General features: G+C 43.9%; 1 protein-coding gene across 3 annotated transcripts in view; it reads right to left on the bottom strand.

Moving 5' to 3' along the window:
• LOC126996680 (fat-like cadherin-related tumor suppressor homolog) overlaps positions 1-16,967 on the bottom strand; it is a 57,923-nt gene extending 40,956 nt beyond the window's left edge. The window contains exons 1-4 of one of the 3 annotated variants that reach the window (XM_050857418.1): positions 11,220-11,685; positions 10,779-10,913; positions 10,431-10,677; positions 10,171-10,307 (exon numbers count right to left, since the gene is read on the bottom strand). In XM_050857418.1, coding sequence (XP_050713375.1) covers positions 10,171-10,307; positions 10,431-10,677; positions 10,779-10,913; positions 11,220-11,453 — 753 coding nt within the window. In that variant the 5' untranslated portion in view covers positions 11,454-11,685. Of the gene's footprint in view, positions 1-10,170; positions 10,308-10,430; positions 10,678-10,778; positions 10,914-11,219; positions 11,687-16,455; positions 16,692-16,810 lie in introns of those variants that run through there. The other 2 variants (XM_050857419.1, XM_050857421.1) reach the window with 2 other exon arrangements.
• Positions 16,968-17,430: the final 463 nt, after the last annotated feature.

Here is a 17,430-nt window from a genome sequence, read left to right as displayed (position 1 = left end):
CAGTTCAAGACCAATATATTAAAACGTCTTTCATTGACCCTCATTTCAGCCCATAATCCAAACCCTAATCAACAATACAGACAAGAGACCAAAACTTGCTGCTTCCTGCCATAAACTCACCACCACAGAGATGGTCATGTAGTCCACCGTGGGCGGCGTGGTCAGTGTACGGTTGGTGACGCTGATGTGATGTGTGCGTCGCCGCTCATGGTCCAGGGCCCTGTGCACCACCACCAGGCCAGTGGAGGTCACGGTGAAGGGCCCTGAACTCTCCCCAGACTCCCTCTCCTCACTGGCTGCCTTCATGCCCTCGTCCACCATGATCAGGTACTGCACTGACTGTGGCCCCGCCATCCACAGGGACGTGATCACATTGCCTGCCAACACAAGGCAAGACTTTGAGCATACAGAAGGTGGCTAGCTGGGGCCAGAATGTTATGAGGTGCAGATTGTGATGTGTGTGCTAGTATGTGTTATCTGAGGAAATGAGTGTATGATTTCACTTTACTTTAATGTGTCTGTGTGTGTATTTACCTATTTGTATTTACTTATTTGTAGTATACATGGCCAGAGCTCAATCTCAGTCAGTCCTGTCTCCCACTCTATATTTGTCCAGAATTTCCTTCATTTTACGGACACTGCTTGCTTCAACAACGTCTTTGCTAAGTCCATTCCATGTATTCACACTCCTGTATGGAAAACTGAACTTCTTTAGGTCTTTCAAACAAGTCCTCTTTCTCAGTTTCTTACTGTGTCCTCTTAGTTGCCTCCTCCCTTCAGTCTCGATTAAATCATTTCTATCCAACACTTCCATTCCACTTTGACCCGGAAATTTAATGCCTACGGAGAGCCAAAGTTGCAGTGAAACTCGAAAAATATTTTTTGTAAATTTTTGTAGTTTTTTCATTCTGGAATGAATCTCATTGAATAAAAGTTGTAAAGAATCATCCGTAAAATTCAACTGTGAAATCAGATTATTATTTGGACAGACCGTTTAGCTGGAATTCCATGATTCCCAAAAAATTACAACTTCCGCTCCCACTCCTTTGAACTAGATACTGGTCCATCTTGAACATCACGTAAATCAGTGGAGGTGTCAAGACTACGCTCAGTACGCACACTACAAGTAGAAACTAAAGAAAGACCGCCAAAAAAGGACGGCTGAGGGAACAGAATTGCTCTACAGACGCCATGATGTGTAGGCAGGAACTGTAGACTATTTTTTGCACGGAATGGTGGTGGGGGACATCGCAGGAACAAAAGAGGTGCCAGTTAGTCACTCAGCATCGACAGAGACCTATAGTTACACGCGCCCTTCAAATTTTGGAAAGCTTCTAACTCTCCAGCGCTGGCGTCATGCTCGTTGCCCATGTCTGATAGAACTATATGATGCCAGCGGCATCATCGTCATTAAGGGGTTAATCAACATCTATTTCTACTTGAAAGTAGGTATACAGTCCCTGAAAGTCAAGATCAAGACCAAGATGGCCCATCGAACGTAGCATCCCCGTGTGATTAGTTCCTTCAGTAGCACAATGAAAGTTACCGCCTGCACACTGTGCAGTGAGTGAATTTACCAACCAACCCTTTTGTTTACCATTTCAAAGTCACAGCTGCTCGGGGTAAGAGCACTGTAATTCTTCAACAAACAGTGGAACACTTTGAACACAGAGAAGGGCACAAAGCAACATACGGTATCATAGTCATAATTGTAAGTAAGGTGGCCAAATGTAATACTGCACACACATTAAGTTCAGGGAATTTTTTTTTTTTTTCAAATATATCTTGCCAAATTATAGGTGTCTTATACGTCAGTGCGTCTTATATGGTGGGAAATACGGTACATATGTTTCTCCAAATATCTTATTTATGTGCTTCTCAAATGTTAGTGTATCTTGTATTATAATTCTTAAGTCTTTTTCTTCCTTCACTGTATCGATGATTGTCCCTCCCATCCTACACACTCCACTTGCTCTATTTTTACTCTTGCCCATTTTCATTGTGTGACAATTCTTTTCATTGAACTTCATTTCCCATTTTTTACTCCATTCATGTATCTCATTGGAATCTTCCTGTAGTTTATTACAATCATCATCTTCATCTCTTATTTTTCTAAGCAGTTTGGCGTCATCTGCAAACATACCCTTGTAACTCTTTACTTTTTCTGGCATATCATCTATAAGTATTAAAAACATAATATTCGCTAACACTGACCCTTGTGGAACGTCACTTGTGACCGTTCTCCATTCTGATATCTCACCTTTCAACACGGTTCTCATTTCTTTGTTTGTCAGGTAATTTTTCATCCATAGTCATTTTTCTCCCAATCCTCCTCTATTTTCTAATTTCCACATCAGTCTCTTATCAAATGCCTGTGTGTGTGTGTGTGTGTGTGTGTGTGTGTGTGTGTGTGTGTGTGTGTGTGCCAAGTGATCTGCATATTGTTTCCTTCCTTGTATTTTCTTAAATAATATGCATTTTACCAGTGACTTTTTAATTTTATCTTATTTTTTTATGTGTGTGTGTGTGTGTGTGTGTGTGTGTGTGTGTGTGTCATATTACTGATAGCTGTGGGTGCTCACCGATGGGGGCGTCCTCCCTGATGAAGAACTGTGCATACTTCCTGGCGCAGTGCGGGGGGTTCTCATGAGGGGGCAGCAGGAAGATGGTGACGGGCACGTCGGAGTGGTGCTGGGGGGAGCCGCTGTCCTCGCCACGGATGAAAAACTGGTACACCTCATTTTCTGTAACATTTGGGAGTTCACTGATACTTATGGAACTAATGGAACAGTCTCTCTATATACGATAATCACTTGTGCATCCAAACTCACACTTTTTAGAGTAAAGGAAACAGCTCAAAAAAAAAAAAAAAAAGTACAAAAATATGAAAGTTTACTGCTATTTGTGGAACTTTTTTTTTTTCAGTAGTAAAGGAAGTAAAAAAAAAACAAAAAAAAAAAAAAAAAAAAAAAAAAGCCCGCTACTCACTTGTGAATCCAAGCTCAATTTTTTTACAGTAAAGCACACGGCTAAATATATGAAAATGCTCGCTGGCATAACTATCCTAACCCAGACACGCTCCGGACCCGCATCAGTAAAAAATATTAAAAAAAGCATGCGTAATTTTGGAGAGGTAGATGTAGTACTTGTGCACGAAGATGACACAACCTGGTGGAGCATTAGCAGACAGCAGGAAGTGTAAGGCGCCTCAGATCAGTATTATACACTTCTGACTCTCACATCAGGTATTTCCAAAGGCTGAGAAAGATTAACCCGGGAAGCAGCGGGGATCATGTTTCTTATTGGTCCCTCTTAGCGAGAAAATTGAGAAAAAATCATCTCTCACACAAACCATTTCATAATATATATCAATGCATTTGTGATCAGTTTATGTATCATCTATTTTGGGGGGTTTATATCATGGCACAAATTTGGCCCATCGCTGCTACACGGTAAAGCCAGAAATTTGGCCCGTCGCTGCTACCAGGTTAACCCCTTGACTGCAGATTTCCTACCAGAAGACATCACCAAGCTACAGGAATGGAACAAAAAGTGGCTGCTACAATTCAATGAAGAAAAATGTAAAGTCATGCACCTTGGGAGGGAATATCCAGCATACCAATACCACATGGGAAACAAACACTCTACTACCCACAGGGAGTATATGCTACCAGGCTACCAGTGAAAGCCAAATCTGTGCCAATTGCAGCGGACGGGTTAATTGGATTCTAATGAGTAGCTTTGTAGGTCCAAGTTATAAAAGCTTCATCAATCTACCACTAGTATCCATGGAAACACCTAGGAATCCTACGAAAGCCTAGTCAAGTATGTGAGCTTGGGCACTGAAATGTATAAAAATATGGTCCTTAGGTTGTTGGAATAATTGTTTTGAGGCAGCAGGAAATACTAAATGTTACAAAGGAAACTGATAACACAGAGGAAATGGAGATAGAAAATGAACAAGTTAGAGAAATAATAAGACTCAGAAGACTGACATACAAACTGTTACAAAGAAAAATGATGACTGAGAAAATAGAAATGGAAAATGAACAAGTTAGGGAAATATTAAGACTCAGGTTCGACTCTGGTGACTCAACTCCGACTCTTCACCCATGACCGTGAGTAAGTGGATGAATTACCTCGGCTGTGGATGGTCTGTGCCACGGTGACCTCGCCGGTGGTGGGGTTGACCGAGAAGAGCTCCAGCGCCTCAGAACTGTTGGCTTCATACATGCGGTACCTCACTTCACTGTTTGCCCCTTCATCTGCGTCACTGGCCTCGACCTGTGATGGCAAGCATGGAGAAAGTATAACAAATGAGATCTATAGCTGGGTAAGGGTAATCTGGAACCACTGCACGTATTCTCAAACTATTCTTCACTGTTAACTCCATCTGCATCACTGGCCTCTAACTGTGATGGTGAGCATGGAGGAGGTATAACAAACAAGATCTATAAGTAGGTAAGGGTAATCTGAAACCACTGCATGTATTCTCAAACTATTTTTCACTTCCTTCTCTTTCCCCTTCCCTCTCCTTCCTCTTTCCTATATTCTCCTCCTTGTAGCCTTGCTTTTACTTGACATTTCCTTTACTTCTCCCTGTCTCCCTCTCTTCCCTTTTTTCTCTTTCCTTTCCCCTCCTTTTGGCTCACAACAAATATTTCCCAAGGCCACGGAGGTGATTGGCTGAGTTCACATGATTGTTTTTCAGTCATGGTGCGAAAGCCTTGTGAATTAAACTATAACTAGACTCATTGGCCTACCCATGGAAATACTAACACAACCTCAACAAAAGCCTTACCAAATACCTATGGGTGTGTAAGCCCAGAAATGCTTGAGAATATGGGCCTAATGCAGCCATACAGTTCCATCGATCAGTTTTCCTGACACTAAGGTTGGTATTCTCAGATGATTCCTTCCCTTACATCGATTTCCAAAGGCCAAAAAGGAGATCAGTCAGGTTCTCATGGGTGTTTCTTTAGATTCATGGTACAGAGGAAGGGTCAGACTACCACCAGGGTCATTAAACTACTCCTGGATATCCCCACAACCCATATGAAAGCCTTGTCAAATATGTGAGCTTGGGTGCCAAAATGTTTAATAATACAGCCTGAAATGGTGGCTTGCAGTCCCTTGTGATACATACATACAGAAACATAGTGGAACAAATCAACACCTTGACTGAAGATTTCCTACAAAACCTCACCAAGCTACAGGAATGGAACAAAAAGTGGCTGCTACAATACAATGAAGAAAATGTAAGTCATGCACCATGGAGGGAAATCCAGCATACCAATACCACATGGAAACACTCCACTATCCACCACAGAGGCAGAGAAAGACCTGGGAGTATATGTTATCAGGGTACCAAAAGGCAAAATCCATGCCAATCGCAGCAGACGGGTTAATAATATGGCTCCATTGCAGTCCATTGTGATGCCTACATAGAGAAACACAGTGCAGCAAATCAAGGTACAGTACAGTTTCACATAAAACAGTATTATATGGTAGAGTGAAATGGAGTTTAGTGCAGCGGGGGGCAGAATATTGTAGTTATTCTATTTTTTTATTACAGCAAAGGAAGTAGCTCAAGGGCAAAAGATAAATTAAAAAAAAAGTCGGCTAAACACTGACTCTATAAAAGTAGGGGAGTTTTTTCTACAGTAAAGGAAGCAACTCAAGGGCAACAAAAGAAAGTGTAGAAAAAGGCCTGCTAATCGCTGCTCCTATAGAAGTGGAGAAGGGTGGCTGAGAGGTCAATATCAAGTGGTAAGAGGACTATGTTCTTATATGAGAAGAAGCAACAGGGCAACAGACAAAAAATATTACACTGACGAGTTTTTTACAGGGAATATGGAGGTTAGAAAAGGAAAAAAAGACCTCACTGCTTGCTGGCCCTAAAATGACACACTAATCACCTCCAGAGAAACATTATAAAAGAAGGAACAGGGCAATAGACAACAAATAGTACACTTACGAGTTTTTTTACAAGGAATACGTAGGTCAGGGAAGAAAAAAAAAAAGACCCTCATTGCCTGCTGGCCCAAAAAACAACAGATTACATAATAAACTTACTGGTTCTTTACAGAGAATAGTAGGTTAGAAAAGAAAAGGCCTCACTGACTACTGGCCCAATAAATAACAGACTAAAAAATAGATCTACTGGTTCTGTTCAGAGAATGGAGACAGCATAACAACCGAAATTACTAGCTAGGTAAGGGTACTAAAAGCCAGGCCTGTAAGGACCATATTATACAGGCAGCGCCACACGTGGCCACTCAGTGAACTGTCAAAGCAGTACTTTCCACAGAACTCAAGTTATGTATTAGGTGTCTGAGGTTGCCTCCAGGATACAAGGTTTGGTGCCGCCACCGCTCCAAGCCAACGACTGCACACACTTTCCTCCTACCCGATTTCCTGACTACTATTTGACATGGAGAAAACTGAAATCGGGTAGGAGTGAAGAGTGTGCAATCATCGGCTGGGGGCGATGGCGGCATCATGGCCGTGTATCCCTGAGACAGCCTCAGACGCACTCTAGTCTATAACTTGAACTCTATGGGAAATTCAGCTTGGAGTTGAGTGGCCACATGTGGCGCTGCCTGTATAGCCAATACAGTCCATTCTTAGACTATTTTGGGTCTCTCAACAAATATTTCCAAAGGCCATAAAGGAAATTAGTTGATTAAGGCGCCATTCACACTGTGCTGACTCTGGGCCATGACAACCCAGCGACTAAGGGCACACAAGGTCTTGGGTGTGAAATGCTGATGTGAAAGGGTCGCACATGGTCGGAAAGAGGTCTAGAAACGATTGTCAGATGCCGAGTCGGCACAGTGTGATGGGGGCCTAAAAGTCGCTGAGTTGTCATGGTCCAGAGTTGGCACAGTGTGAACGGGGCCTAACTCCTCCCTGCCCAGTGTTCCCCACCTTGAGAATGGTTGTCCTGGGAGCCAAGTCAGTGTTGATGTTCGCCTGATACTCCGGCAACATGAAGACTGGTGGGTTGTCGTTCTTGTCGCGGACCGTCACACGCACCGCCGTGAAGCTGGCCCGGCCCCCCTCGTCCATCACAGACACCTTGAGGCTGTGCACAGGCAGGGACTCGCGATCCAGAGGTGTCTCAGTGTATAGGTTGCCTGGGAAGGGGTGAAGTTTGTATGGTATAAATTAACAAAGAATGAGGTCCCCCTTTTTTTTTTTTTTACAGGAAAGGAAGCAGCTCAGGGGCATAAAAGTGTAGAAAAAAGCCTGCTAAACGCTGCTCCTAAAAAAAGGAAAGAAGTAAAAAATGGCCAAAAGAGATGCCAGTTTCAGGTTATATAGAAAGTTTCTTTAGTAAGGATGCAAATGTGATTTTTCCGAGTCAAGACATATGGTGACTGTTTGGTAATCGTCGGCGTTTTGTTAAGTTTGGGTAAGTTTAGGGTATCTTTCATTCAAAGCCTCACAACTGTATGCTCTAGTGATGTGGTTCCTTGAGGTTTAAAATGTAGTTAAATAAACAAGCTACTGTAATGCTGTCTCAGGGAAAACTTCAGTAAAATATGACTTGAAGAGCATGTTTTCCATCCTTTTTTTTTATCTCCTTAACCTTCTATTGCTACCATTACAGTTACTACTATGACTACAACTACTTTTACTACTCCTACTAATACTATCAACAACAACAACAACATTCATACATCAAACCTTCAAATGAAATCTCTTACTGCAGGAACCTAAAATTCAAAAGTATAGTACGAGCAAATTCAAAGGGCCGTATTACTAAACATTTTGTCTCCCAAGTTCACATATTTGACAAGGCTTTCGTAGGAGTTTTGCACATTTCTAGGGGTAGTTTTATGACCCCGGTGTTAGTTTGACCCTTCTTCTGTACCGTGAACCTAAAGAAACACTCATTAGAACCTGATTGATCCCCTTTTTGACCTTTAGAAAAGTTGATGTGAGAAGCGAAAGTGTCTAAGAATACCAACCAATGTCTCTCTCTACCTTCTTTGTCCACGGTGAAGGCTCCCTCTGAAGTCTGGTGCAGGATGGTGTACTGCAGCTTGCCCAGGTCCCAGGCATCAAGGTCCGTGGCCACCAGGTTGATGACTAGCTGGCCAGGAGATGAATTTTCCTCCACGTAAGCTTCATATAGAGTGCGATTAAACCTGAGGAGTATAAACAGACACTGAGGTTGTATGATGTATGATAGCTAGTGCAATGTAGTGTGTTCCAATGGTTGATGATAAGGTTGAGGAGAAGAGTTTTACTCCATGTAGTCTTCATAGAGAGTGCAATTAAATCTGAGGAGGATATACGGACACTGAGGTTGTACGGCACTGCTTGGTAGGATGTGTGGTAGGTAGTGCAATGTAGTGTTCCAATGGTCGATAAGAAGGTTGAGGAGAAGAGTTTTCCCAGGTAAGCTTCGTAGAGTGCGATTAAATCTGAGGAGTATAAACAGACAGTGAGGTTGTATGGCACTGCTTGGTAGGATGTGTGGTAGCTAGTGCAATGTAGTGTGTTCCAATGGTTGATGAGAAGGTTGAGAAGAGTTTTCTGCCATGTAAGCTTTGTAGAGAGTGCAATTAAACCTGAGGAGGATAACAATACAGTGAGGTTGTATGGCACTGTTTGGTAAGATATATGATAGGCATTGCGATGTTGTAATATGTTACAAGGATAGTGCTCATTTCCTGCTATAATGCCTAGGTAAGGTCTGGGTGTTTGTGGCTGACTGGGCTGCTTGAGGACTTTGCTGGTGTTGCTTATTATACATGCTGTCTACCTATCAGTGCCTTACTAGGTGAGATGGGAGAGAACAATATGAAAACTTGAATATAGCTGACTGTCTTGGGCCTCCTTAAAATCTGCCACACTGAGAAGAAGGTATATCCCTTGCTATCTTTTATTTGTCCAACGTTTCCTTCATTTTTTGGACACTGCCCGCTTCAACAATGTCTTTGTTTAGTCCCTTTCATATATATATTCACACTTCAGTATGGAAAACTGTACTTCTTTATGTCTTTCAAACAAGTCTCCTTTCTCAATTTCTTGCTATGTGTGTGTGTGTGTGTGTGTGTGTGTGTGTGTGTGTGTGTATTTACCTATTTGTAGTCTACCAGGCCCGAGCTAAGCTCTAACAGTCCCGTCTCCATATCTACATTTATCCAACCTTCCCTTCAATTGTTGGACACTGTTCGCCTCCACCACTTCTCCCTGCAAACTGTTCCAGGTGTTATCACTTCTATGTGGAAAACTATACTTGTTTTAAGTCACTCAAACAGGTTCCTTTATTAAGTTTCTCCCTATGTCCTCTCAGCCCCTGCATTCTCGCAGTTAAGAAGATATCATCTCTATCCACCTCATCAAACTTATTTACCAACCTATAGCCTACAGCATGATCAAATCTCTCTCCCTTCTTTGTTCCAGTGTCGTCAAGTCCATCTCCTTCAATTTGTCCTCATACGTCATATTTGAGAGTTCTGAGACCATTTAAGTTGCAATTCTCTGTATCCTTTCCAGCTTTCTGATAGCCCTTTTTTTTTTTTTTTTTGTGTGTGTGTGTGTGTGTGTGTGTGTGTGTGTGTGAATACCTACAGTGAGGTGGTAGTGGTCCCGTGCCTCTCTGTCCAGCTGGGTGGCTGTGGCCACGTGGCCATTCAGCTGGTCAATACTGAAGTGGTGGGCGCTGTCCCCGGTGAGAATGTAGCGGCTCCAGGCAGCAGTGCCTTCATCGGCATCCCAGGACACAACAGAGGCCACGTGGGTGCCTGGGGTGGCGTCCTCGGAGATCTCGTGGCGGTAGATTGGCTCCTTGCACACCGGACCGTTGTCTGTCGTGAAGCACACCAGTGTGAGTCACAGAAGTGCTAGACACTCTGCTTACTTAATTCATGACCTATTACCATACATTATCCATTATCATTTCAGGCAAGACTATACTGTCACCAACCGTTGATGTCAATGACTGTCACAGTAACAGTCGTGTTGGCCGTAAACTTCCCGTCGGTGATGGTGACGGTGACGGTGAGGGTGTACTCGGCCTGCCTCTCCCGGTCCAGCTCACCGGCCACGTACACCTGGAATATGGACCACAGCAACGTGACTCTCTCATTAAAGAACAGTTTAGTTGTTGGCAGGTCACCATTGTTGTTGTGTCTCACCATCCCTCCCACCCACCTCCCCTGAGGCGTGCACCAGGAATTGGCCGTCAGGGTCGCCGCCGGTGATGAAGAAGTCAAGTTCGGCCACAGACTCGTCGGCGTCCGTCACGCTGAGCTCCACCACCGCCGTGCCCGTGGCGGTGTCCTCAGGCACTGGCGTCAAACAAAACTAATTTGGCAATGTAGATATATAAAACCTTCACAGCCAATGACATATTACAGAGAAAATCAATTTCCTGTCAATCATTTATCTATAAAACCCTTGTAGTGCCTCACCAGCAGTGACGTAAGTGTCTTTGGTGAACACTGGAGGGTTGTCGTTGTAGTCCTTGACCAGTACAGTGACTCTTGTGCTGGTGGACAGAGGCTTGGGGCCCCCGTCAGTGGCAGTGACGGTGAAGGAGTACTGGGCCATGGTCTCGCGGTCCAGCAGGGCCGCCAGGGTCAGCGTCCCAGTGTGTGGATCAATGCGGAAAGTTGACTTCACTACAGCGCTTTCATCGGGGCCGAGGCTGTACTGGATCTGAGGAGAGAAGAGCAGAGAGCAGAGCAGACATTTAATAATTTATTCTGGAGAATGTTTTCATGGACTGAAAATAACATGGAGACACAGGCAACATTTACCTGGCCATGGTTTCCTTCATCGTCATCAGCGGCCGTGAGGATGGTGACGGTGGCGCCCACCTCGCTGTTCTCGGCCACCAGGGCTGTGTAGCTGGACTCAGAGAAGCGTGGAGGGCAGTCATTCACGTCCATCACCTGTTGGTCATTCCAGAACAAGACCCAACCAATTCAAAATCCATAAATTAAAATGTCTTTCTTTGACTGTCATTTCAGCCCAAAATCCAAACCGTAATCAACCATAAGATTAAGAGATCAAAACTTCATGCACTCTGCCATCATTCACATCCATCACCTGTTGGTCATGCCAGAGCAAGACCCAATCAGTTCAAGACCAATATATTAAAACGTCTTTCATTGACCCTCATTTCAGCCCATAATCCAAACCCTAATCAACAATACAGACAAGAGACCAAAACTTGCTGCTTCCTGCCATAAACTCACCACCACAGAGATGGTCATGTAGTCCACCGTGGGCGGCGTGGTCAGTGTACGGTTGGTGACGCTGATGTGATGTGTGCGTCGCCGCTCATGGTCCAGGGCCCTGTGCACCACCACCAGGCCAGTGGAGGTCACGGTGAAGGGCCCTGAACTCTCCCCAGACTCCCTCTCCTCACTGGCTGCCTTCATGCCCTCGTCCACCATGATCAGGTACTGCACTGACTGTGGCCCCGCCATCCACAGGGACGTGATCACATTGCCTGCCAACACAAGGCAAGACTTTGAGCATACAGAAGGTGGCTAGCTGGGGCCAGAATGTTATGAGGTGCAGATTGTGATGTGTGTGCTAGTATGTGTTATCTGAGGAAATGAGTGTATGATTTCCCAGTACTGTAATGTGTCTGTGTGTGTATTTACCTATTTGTATTTACTTATTTGTAGTATACATGGCCAGAGCTCAATCTCAGTCAGTCCTGTCTCCCACTCTATATTTGTCCAGAATTTCCTTCATTTTATGGACACTGCTTGCTTCAACAACGTCTTTGCTAAGTCCATTCCATGTATTCACACTCCTGTATGGAAAACTGAACTTCTTTAGGTCTTTCAAACAAGTCCTCTTTCTCAGTTTCTTACTGTGTCCTCTTAGTTGCCTCCTCCCTTCAGTCTCGATTAAATCACTTCTATCCAACACTTCCATTCCACTTTGACCCGGAAATTTAATGCCTACGGAGAGCCAAAGTTGCAGTGAAACTCGAAAAATATTTTTTGCAAATTTTTGTAGTTTTTTCATTCTGGAATGAATCTCATTGAATAAAAGTTTTAGAGAATCATCCGTAAAATTCAACTGTGAAATCAGATTATTATTTGGACAGACCGTTTAGCTGGAATTCCAAATTACAACTCTTCCGCTCCTTTCACTTTGAACTAGATACTGGTCCATCTTGAACATCCGTAAATCAGTGGAGGTGTCAAGACTACGCTCACTACGCACACAAGTAGAAACTAAAAGAAGACCGCCAAAAAGGACGGCTGAGGGAACAGAATTGCTCTACAGATGCCATGATGTGTAGGCAGGAACTGTAGACTATTTTTTTCATGGAATGGTGGTGGGGGACATCGCAAGAACAAAAGAGGTGCCAGTTAGTCACTCAGCATCAACAGAGACCTATAGTTACACGCACCCTTCAAATTTTGGAAAGCTTCTCACTCTCCAGCGCTGGCGTCATGCTCGTTGCCCATGTCTGATAGAACTATATGATGCCAGCGGCATCATCGTCATTAAGGGGTTAATCAACATCTATTTCTACTTGAAAGTAGGTATACAGTCCCTGAAAGTCAAGATCAAGACCAAGATGGCCCATCGAACGTAGCATCCCCGTGTGATTAGTTCCTTCAGTAGCACAATGAAAGTTACCGCCTGCACACTGTGCAGTGAGTGAATTTACCAACCAACCCTTTTGTTTACCATTTCAAAGTCACAGCTGCTCGGGGTAAGAGCACTGTAATTCTTCACCCAACAGTGGAACACTTTGAACACAGAGAAGGGCACAAAGCAACATACGGTATCATAGTCATAATTGTAAGTAAGGTGGCCAAATGTAATACTGCACACACATTAAGTTCAGGGAAATTTTTTTTTTTTTTTTTTTTATATATCTTGCCAAATTATAGGTGTCTTATACGTCGGTGCGTCTTATATGGTGGGAAATACGGTACATATGTTTCTCCAAATATCTTATTTATGTGCTTCTCAGATGTCAGTGTATCTTGTATTATAATTCCTAAGTCTTTTTCTTCCTTCACTGTATCGATGATTGTCCCTCCCATCCTACACACCACTTGCTCTATTTTACTCTTGCCCATTTTCATTGTGTGACAATTCTTTTCATTGAACTTCATTTCCCATTTTTTACTCCATTCATGTATCTCATTGGAATCTTCCTGTAGTTTATTACAATCATCATCTTCATCTCTTATTTTTCTAAGCAGTTTGGCGTCATCTGCAAACATACCCTTGTAACTCTTTACTTTTTCTGGCATATCATCTATAAATATTAAAAACATAATATTCGCTAACACTGACCCTTGTGGAACGTCACTTGTGACCGTTCTCCATTCTGATATCTCACCTTTCAACACGGTTCTCATTTCTTTGTTTGTCAGGTAATTTTTCATCCATAGTCATTTTTCTCCCAATCCTCCTCTATTTTCTAATTTCCACATTAGTCTCTTATCAAATGCCTGTGTGTGTGTGTGTGTGTGTGTGTGTGTGTGTGTGTGTGTGTGTGTGTGTGTGTGTGTGCCAAGTGATCTGCATATTGTTTCCAAAGGCCATAAAGGAAATTAGTTGATTAAGGCGCCATTCACACTGTGCTGACTCTGGGCCATGACAACCCAGCGACTAAGGGCACACAAGGTCTTGGGTGTGAAATGCTGATGTGAAAGGGTCGCACATGGTCGGAAAGAGGTCTAGAAACGATTGTCAGATGCCGAGTCGGCACAGTGTGATGGGGGCCTAAAAGTCGCTGAGTTGTCATGGCCCAGCGTTGCCACGGTGTGAACGGGGCCTAACTCCTCCCTGCCCAGTGTTCCCCACCTTGAGAATGGTTGTCCTGGGAGCCAAGTCAGTGATGATGTTCGCCTGATACTTCGGCAACGTGAAGACTGGTGGGTTGTCGTTCTTGTCGCGGACCGTCACACGCACCGCCGTGAAGCTGGCCCGGCCCCCCTCGTCCATCACAGACACCTTGAGGCTGTGCACAGGCAGGGACTCGCGATCCAGAGGTGTCTCAGTGTATAGGTTGCCTGGGAAGGGGTGAAGTTTGTATGGTATAAATTAACAAAGAATGAGGTCCCCTTTTTTTTTTTTCTTACAGGAAAGGAAGCAGCTGAGGGGCATAAAAGTGTAGAAAAAAGCCTGCTAAACGCTGCTCCTAAAAAAAGGATAGAAGTAAAAAATGGCCAAAAGAGATGCCAGTTTCAGGTTATATAGAAAGTTTCTTTAGTAAGGATGCAAATGTGATTTTTCCGAGTCAAGACATATGGTGACTGTTTGGTAATCGTCGGCGTTTTGTTAAGTTTGGGTAAGTTTAGGGTATCTTTCATTCAAAGCCTCACAACAGTATGCTCTAGTGATGTGGTTCCTTGAGGTTTAAAATGTAGTTAAATAAACAAGCTACTGTAATGCTGTCTCAGGGAAAACTTCAATAAAATATGACTTGAAGAGCATGTTTTCCATCCTTTTTTTTTATCTCCTTAACCTTCTATTGCTACCATTACAGTTACTACTATGACTACAACTACTTTTACTACTCCTACTAATACTATCAACAACAACAACAACATTCATACATCAAACCTTCAAATGAAATCTCTTACTGCAGGAACCTAAAATTCAAAAGTATAGTACGAGCAAATTCAAAGGGCCGTATTACTAAACATTTTGTCTCCCAAGTTCACATATTTGACAAGGCTTTCGTAGGAGTTTTGCTCATTTCCATGGGTAGTTTTATGACCCCGGTGTTAGTTTGACCCTTCTTCTGTACCGTGAACCTAAAGAAACACTCATTAGAACCTGATTGATCCCCTTTTTGACCTTTAGAAAAGTTGATGTGAGAAGCGAAAGTGTCTAAGAATACCAACCAATGTCTCTCTCTACCTTCTTTGTCCACGGTGAAGGCTCCCTCTGAAGTCTGGTGCAGGATGGTGTACTGCAGCTTGCCCAGGTCCCAGGCATCAAGGTCCGTGGCCACCAGGTTGATGACTAGCTGGCCAGGAGATGAATTTTCCTCCACGTAAGCTTCATATAGAGTGCGATTAAACCTGAGGAGTATAAACAGACACTGAGGTTGTATGATGTATGATAGCTAGTGCAATGTAGTGTGTTCCAATGGTTGATGATAAGGTTAAGGAGAAGAGTTTTCCTCCATGTAGTCTTCATAGAGAGTGCAATTAATTCTGAGGAGGATATACGGACACTGAGGTTGTACGGCACTGCTTGGTAGGATGTGTGGTAGGTAGTGCAATGTAGTGTGTTCCAATGGTCGATAAGAAGGTTGAGGAGAAGAGTTTTCCTCCAGGTAAGCTTCGTAGAGTGCGATTAAACAGACAGTGAGGTTGTATGGCACTGCTTGGTAGGATGTGTGGTAGCTAGTGCAATGTAGTGTGTTCCAATGGTTGATGAGAAGGTTGAGAAGAGTTTTCCACCATGTAAGCTTTGTAGAGAGTGCAATAAAACCTGAGGAGGATAAAAATACAGTGAGGTTGTATGGCACTGTTTGGTAAGATATATGATAGGCATTGCGATGTTGTAATATGTTACAAGGATAGTGCTCATTTCCTGCTATAATGCCTAGGTAAGGTCTGGGTGTTTGTGGCTGACTGGGCTGCTTGAGGACTTTGCTGGTGTTGCTTAGTATACATGCTGTCTACCTATCAGTGCCTTACTAGGTGAGATGGGAGAGAACAATATGAAAACTTGAATATAGCTGACTGTCTTGGGCCTCCTTAAAATCTGCCACACTGAGAAGAAGGTATATCCCTTGCTATCTTTTATTTGTCCAACGTTTCCTTCATTTTTTGGACACTGCCCGCTTCAACAATGTCTTTGTTTAGTCCCTTTCATATATATATTCACACTTCAGTATGGAAAACTGTACTTCTTTATGTCTTTCAAACAAGTCTCCTTTCTCAATTTCTTGCTATGTGTGTGTGTGTGTGTGTGTGTGTGTGTGTGTGTGTGTATTTACCTATTTGTAGTCTACCAGGCCCGAGCTAAGCTCTAACAGTCCCGTCTCCATATCTACATTTATCCAACCTTCCCTTCAATTGTTGGACACTGTTCGCCTCCACCACTTCTCCCTGCAAACTGTTCCAGGTGTTATCACTTCTATGTGGAAAACTATACTTGTTTTAAGTCACTCAAACAGGTTCCTTTATTAAGTTTCTCCCTATGTCCTCTCAGCCCCTGCATTCTCGCAGTTAAGAAGATATCATCTCTATCCACCTCATCAAACTTATTTACCAACCTATAGCCTACAGCATGATCAGATCTCTCTCCCTTCTTTGTTCCAGTGTCGTCAAGTCCATCTCCTTCAATTTGTCTTCATACGTCATATTTGAGAGTTCTGAGACCATTTAAGTTGCAATTCTCTGTATCCTTTCCAGCTTTCTGATAGCCCCTTTTTTTTTTCTTATTTTTTTTTTTTTTTTTTGTGTGTGTGTGTGTGTGAATACCTACAGTGAGGTGGTAGTGGTCCCGTGCCTCTCTGTCCAGCTGGGTGGCTGTGGCCACGTGGCCATTCAGCTGGTCAATACTGAAGTGGTGGGCGCTGTCCCCGGTGAGAATGTAGCGGCTCCAGGCAGCAGTGCCTTCATCGGCATCCCAGGACACAACAGAGGCCACGTGGGTGCCTGGGGTGGCGTCCTCGGAGATCTCGTGGCGGTAGATTGGCTCCTTGCACACCGGACCGTTGTCTGTCGTGAAGCACACCAGTGTGAGTCACAGAAGTGCTAGACACTCTGCTTACTTAATTCATGACCTATTACCATACATTATCCATTATCATTTCAGGCAAGACTATACTGTCACCAACCGTTGATGTCAATGACTGTCACAGTAACAGTCGTGTTGGCCGTAAACTTCCCGTCGGTGACGGTGACGGTGACGGTGAGGGTGTACTCGGCCTGCCTCTCCCGGTCCAGCTCACCGGCCACGTACACCTGGAATATGGACCACAGCAACGTGACTCTCTCATTAAAGAACAGATTCGTTGTTGGCAGGTCACCATTGTTGTTGTGTCTCACCATCCCTCCCACCCACCTCCCCTGAGGCGTGCACCAGGAATTGGCCGTCAGGGTCGCCGCCGGTGATGAAGAAGTCAAGTTCGGCCACAAACTCGTCGGCGTCCGTCACGCTGAGCTCCACCACCGCCGTGCCTGTGGCGGTGTCCTCAGGCACTGGCGTCAAACAAAACTAATTTGGCAATGTAGATATATAAAACCTTCACAGCCAATGACATATTACAGAGAAAATCAATTTCCTGTCAATCATTTATCTATAAAACCCTTGTAGTGCCTCACCAGCAGTGACGTAAGTGTCTTTGGTGAACACTGGAGGGTTGTCGTTGTAGTCCTTGACCAGTACAGTGACTCTTGTGCTGGTGGACAGAGGCTTGGGGCCCCCGTCAGTGGCAGTGACGGTGAAGGAGTACTG

Source organism: Eriocheir sinensis, chromosome 10, assembly GCF_024679095.1.
Source record: "Eriocheir sinensis breed Jianghai 21 chromosome 10, ASM2467909v1, whole genome shotgun sequence".
NCBI classification, from domain to species: domain Eukaryota; kingdom Metazoa; phylum Arthropoda; class Malacostraca; order Decapoda; family Varunidae; genus Eriocheir; species Eriocheir sinensis.
The sequence above is the reverse complement of the archived record's forward strand: the minus strand, read 5'-3'. Positions and strand labels throughout refer to the sequence as shown.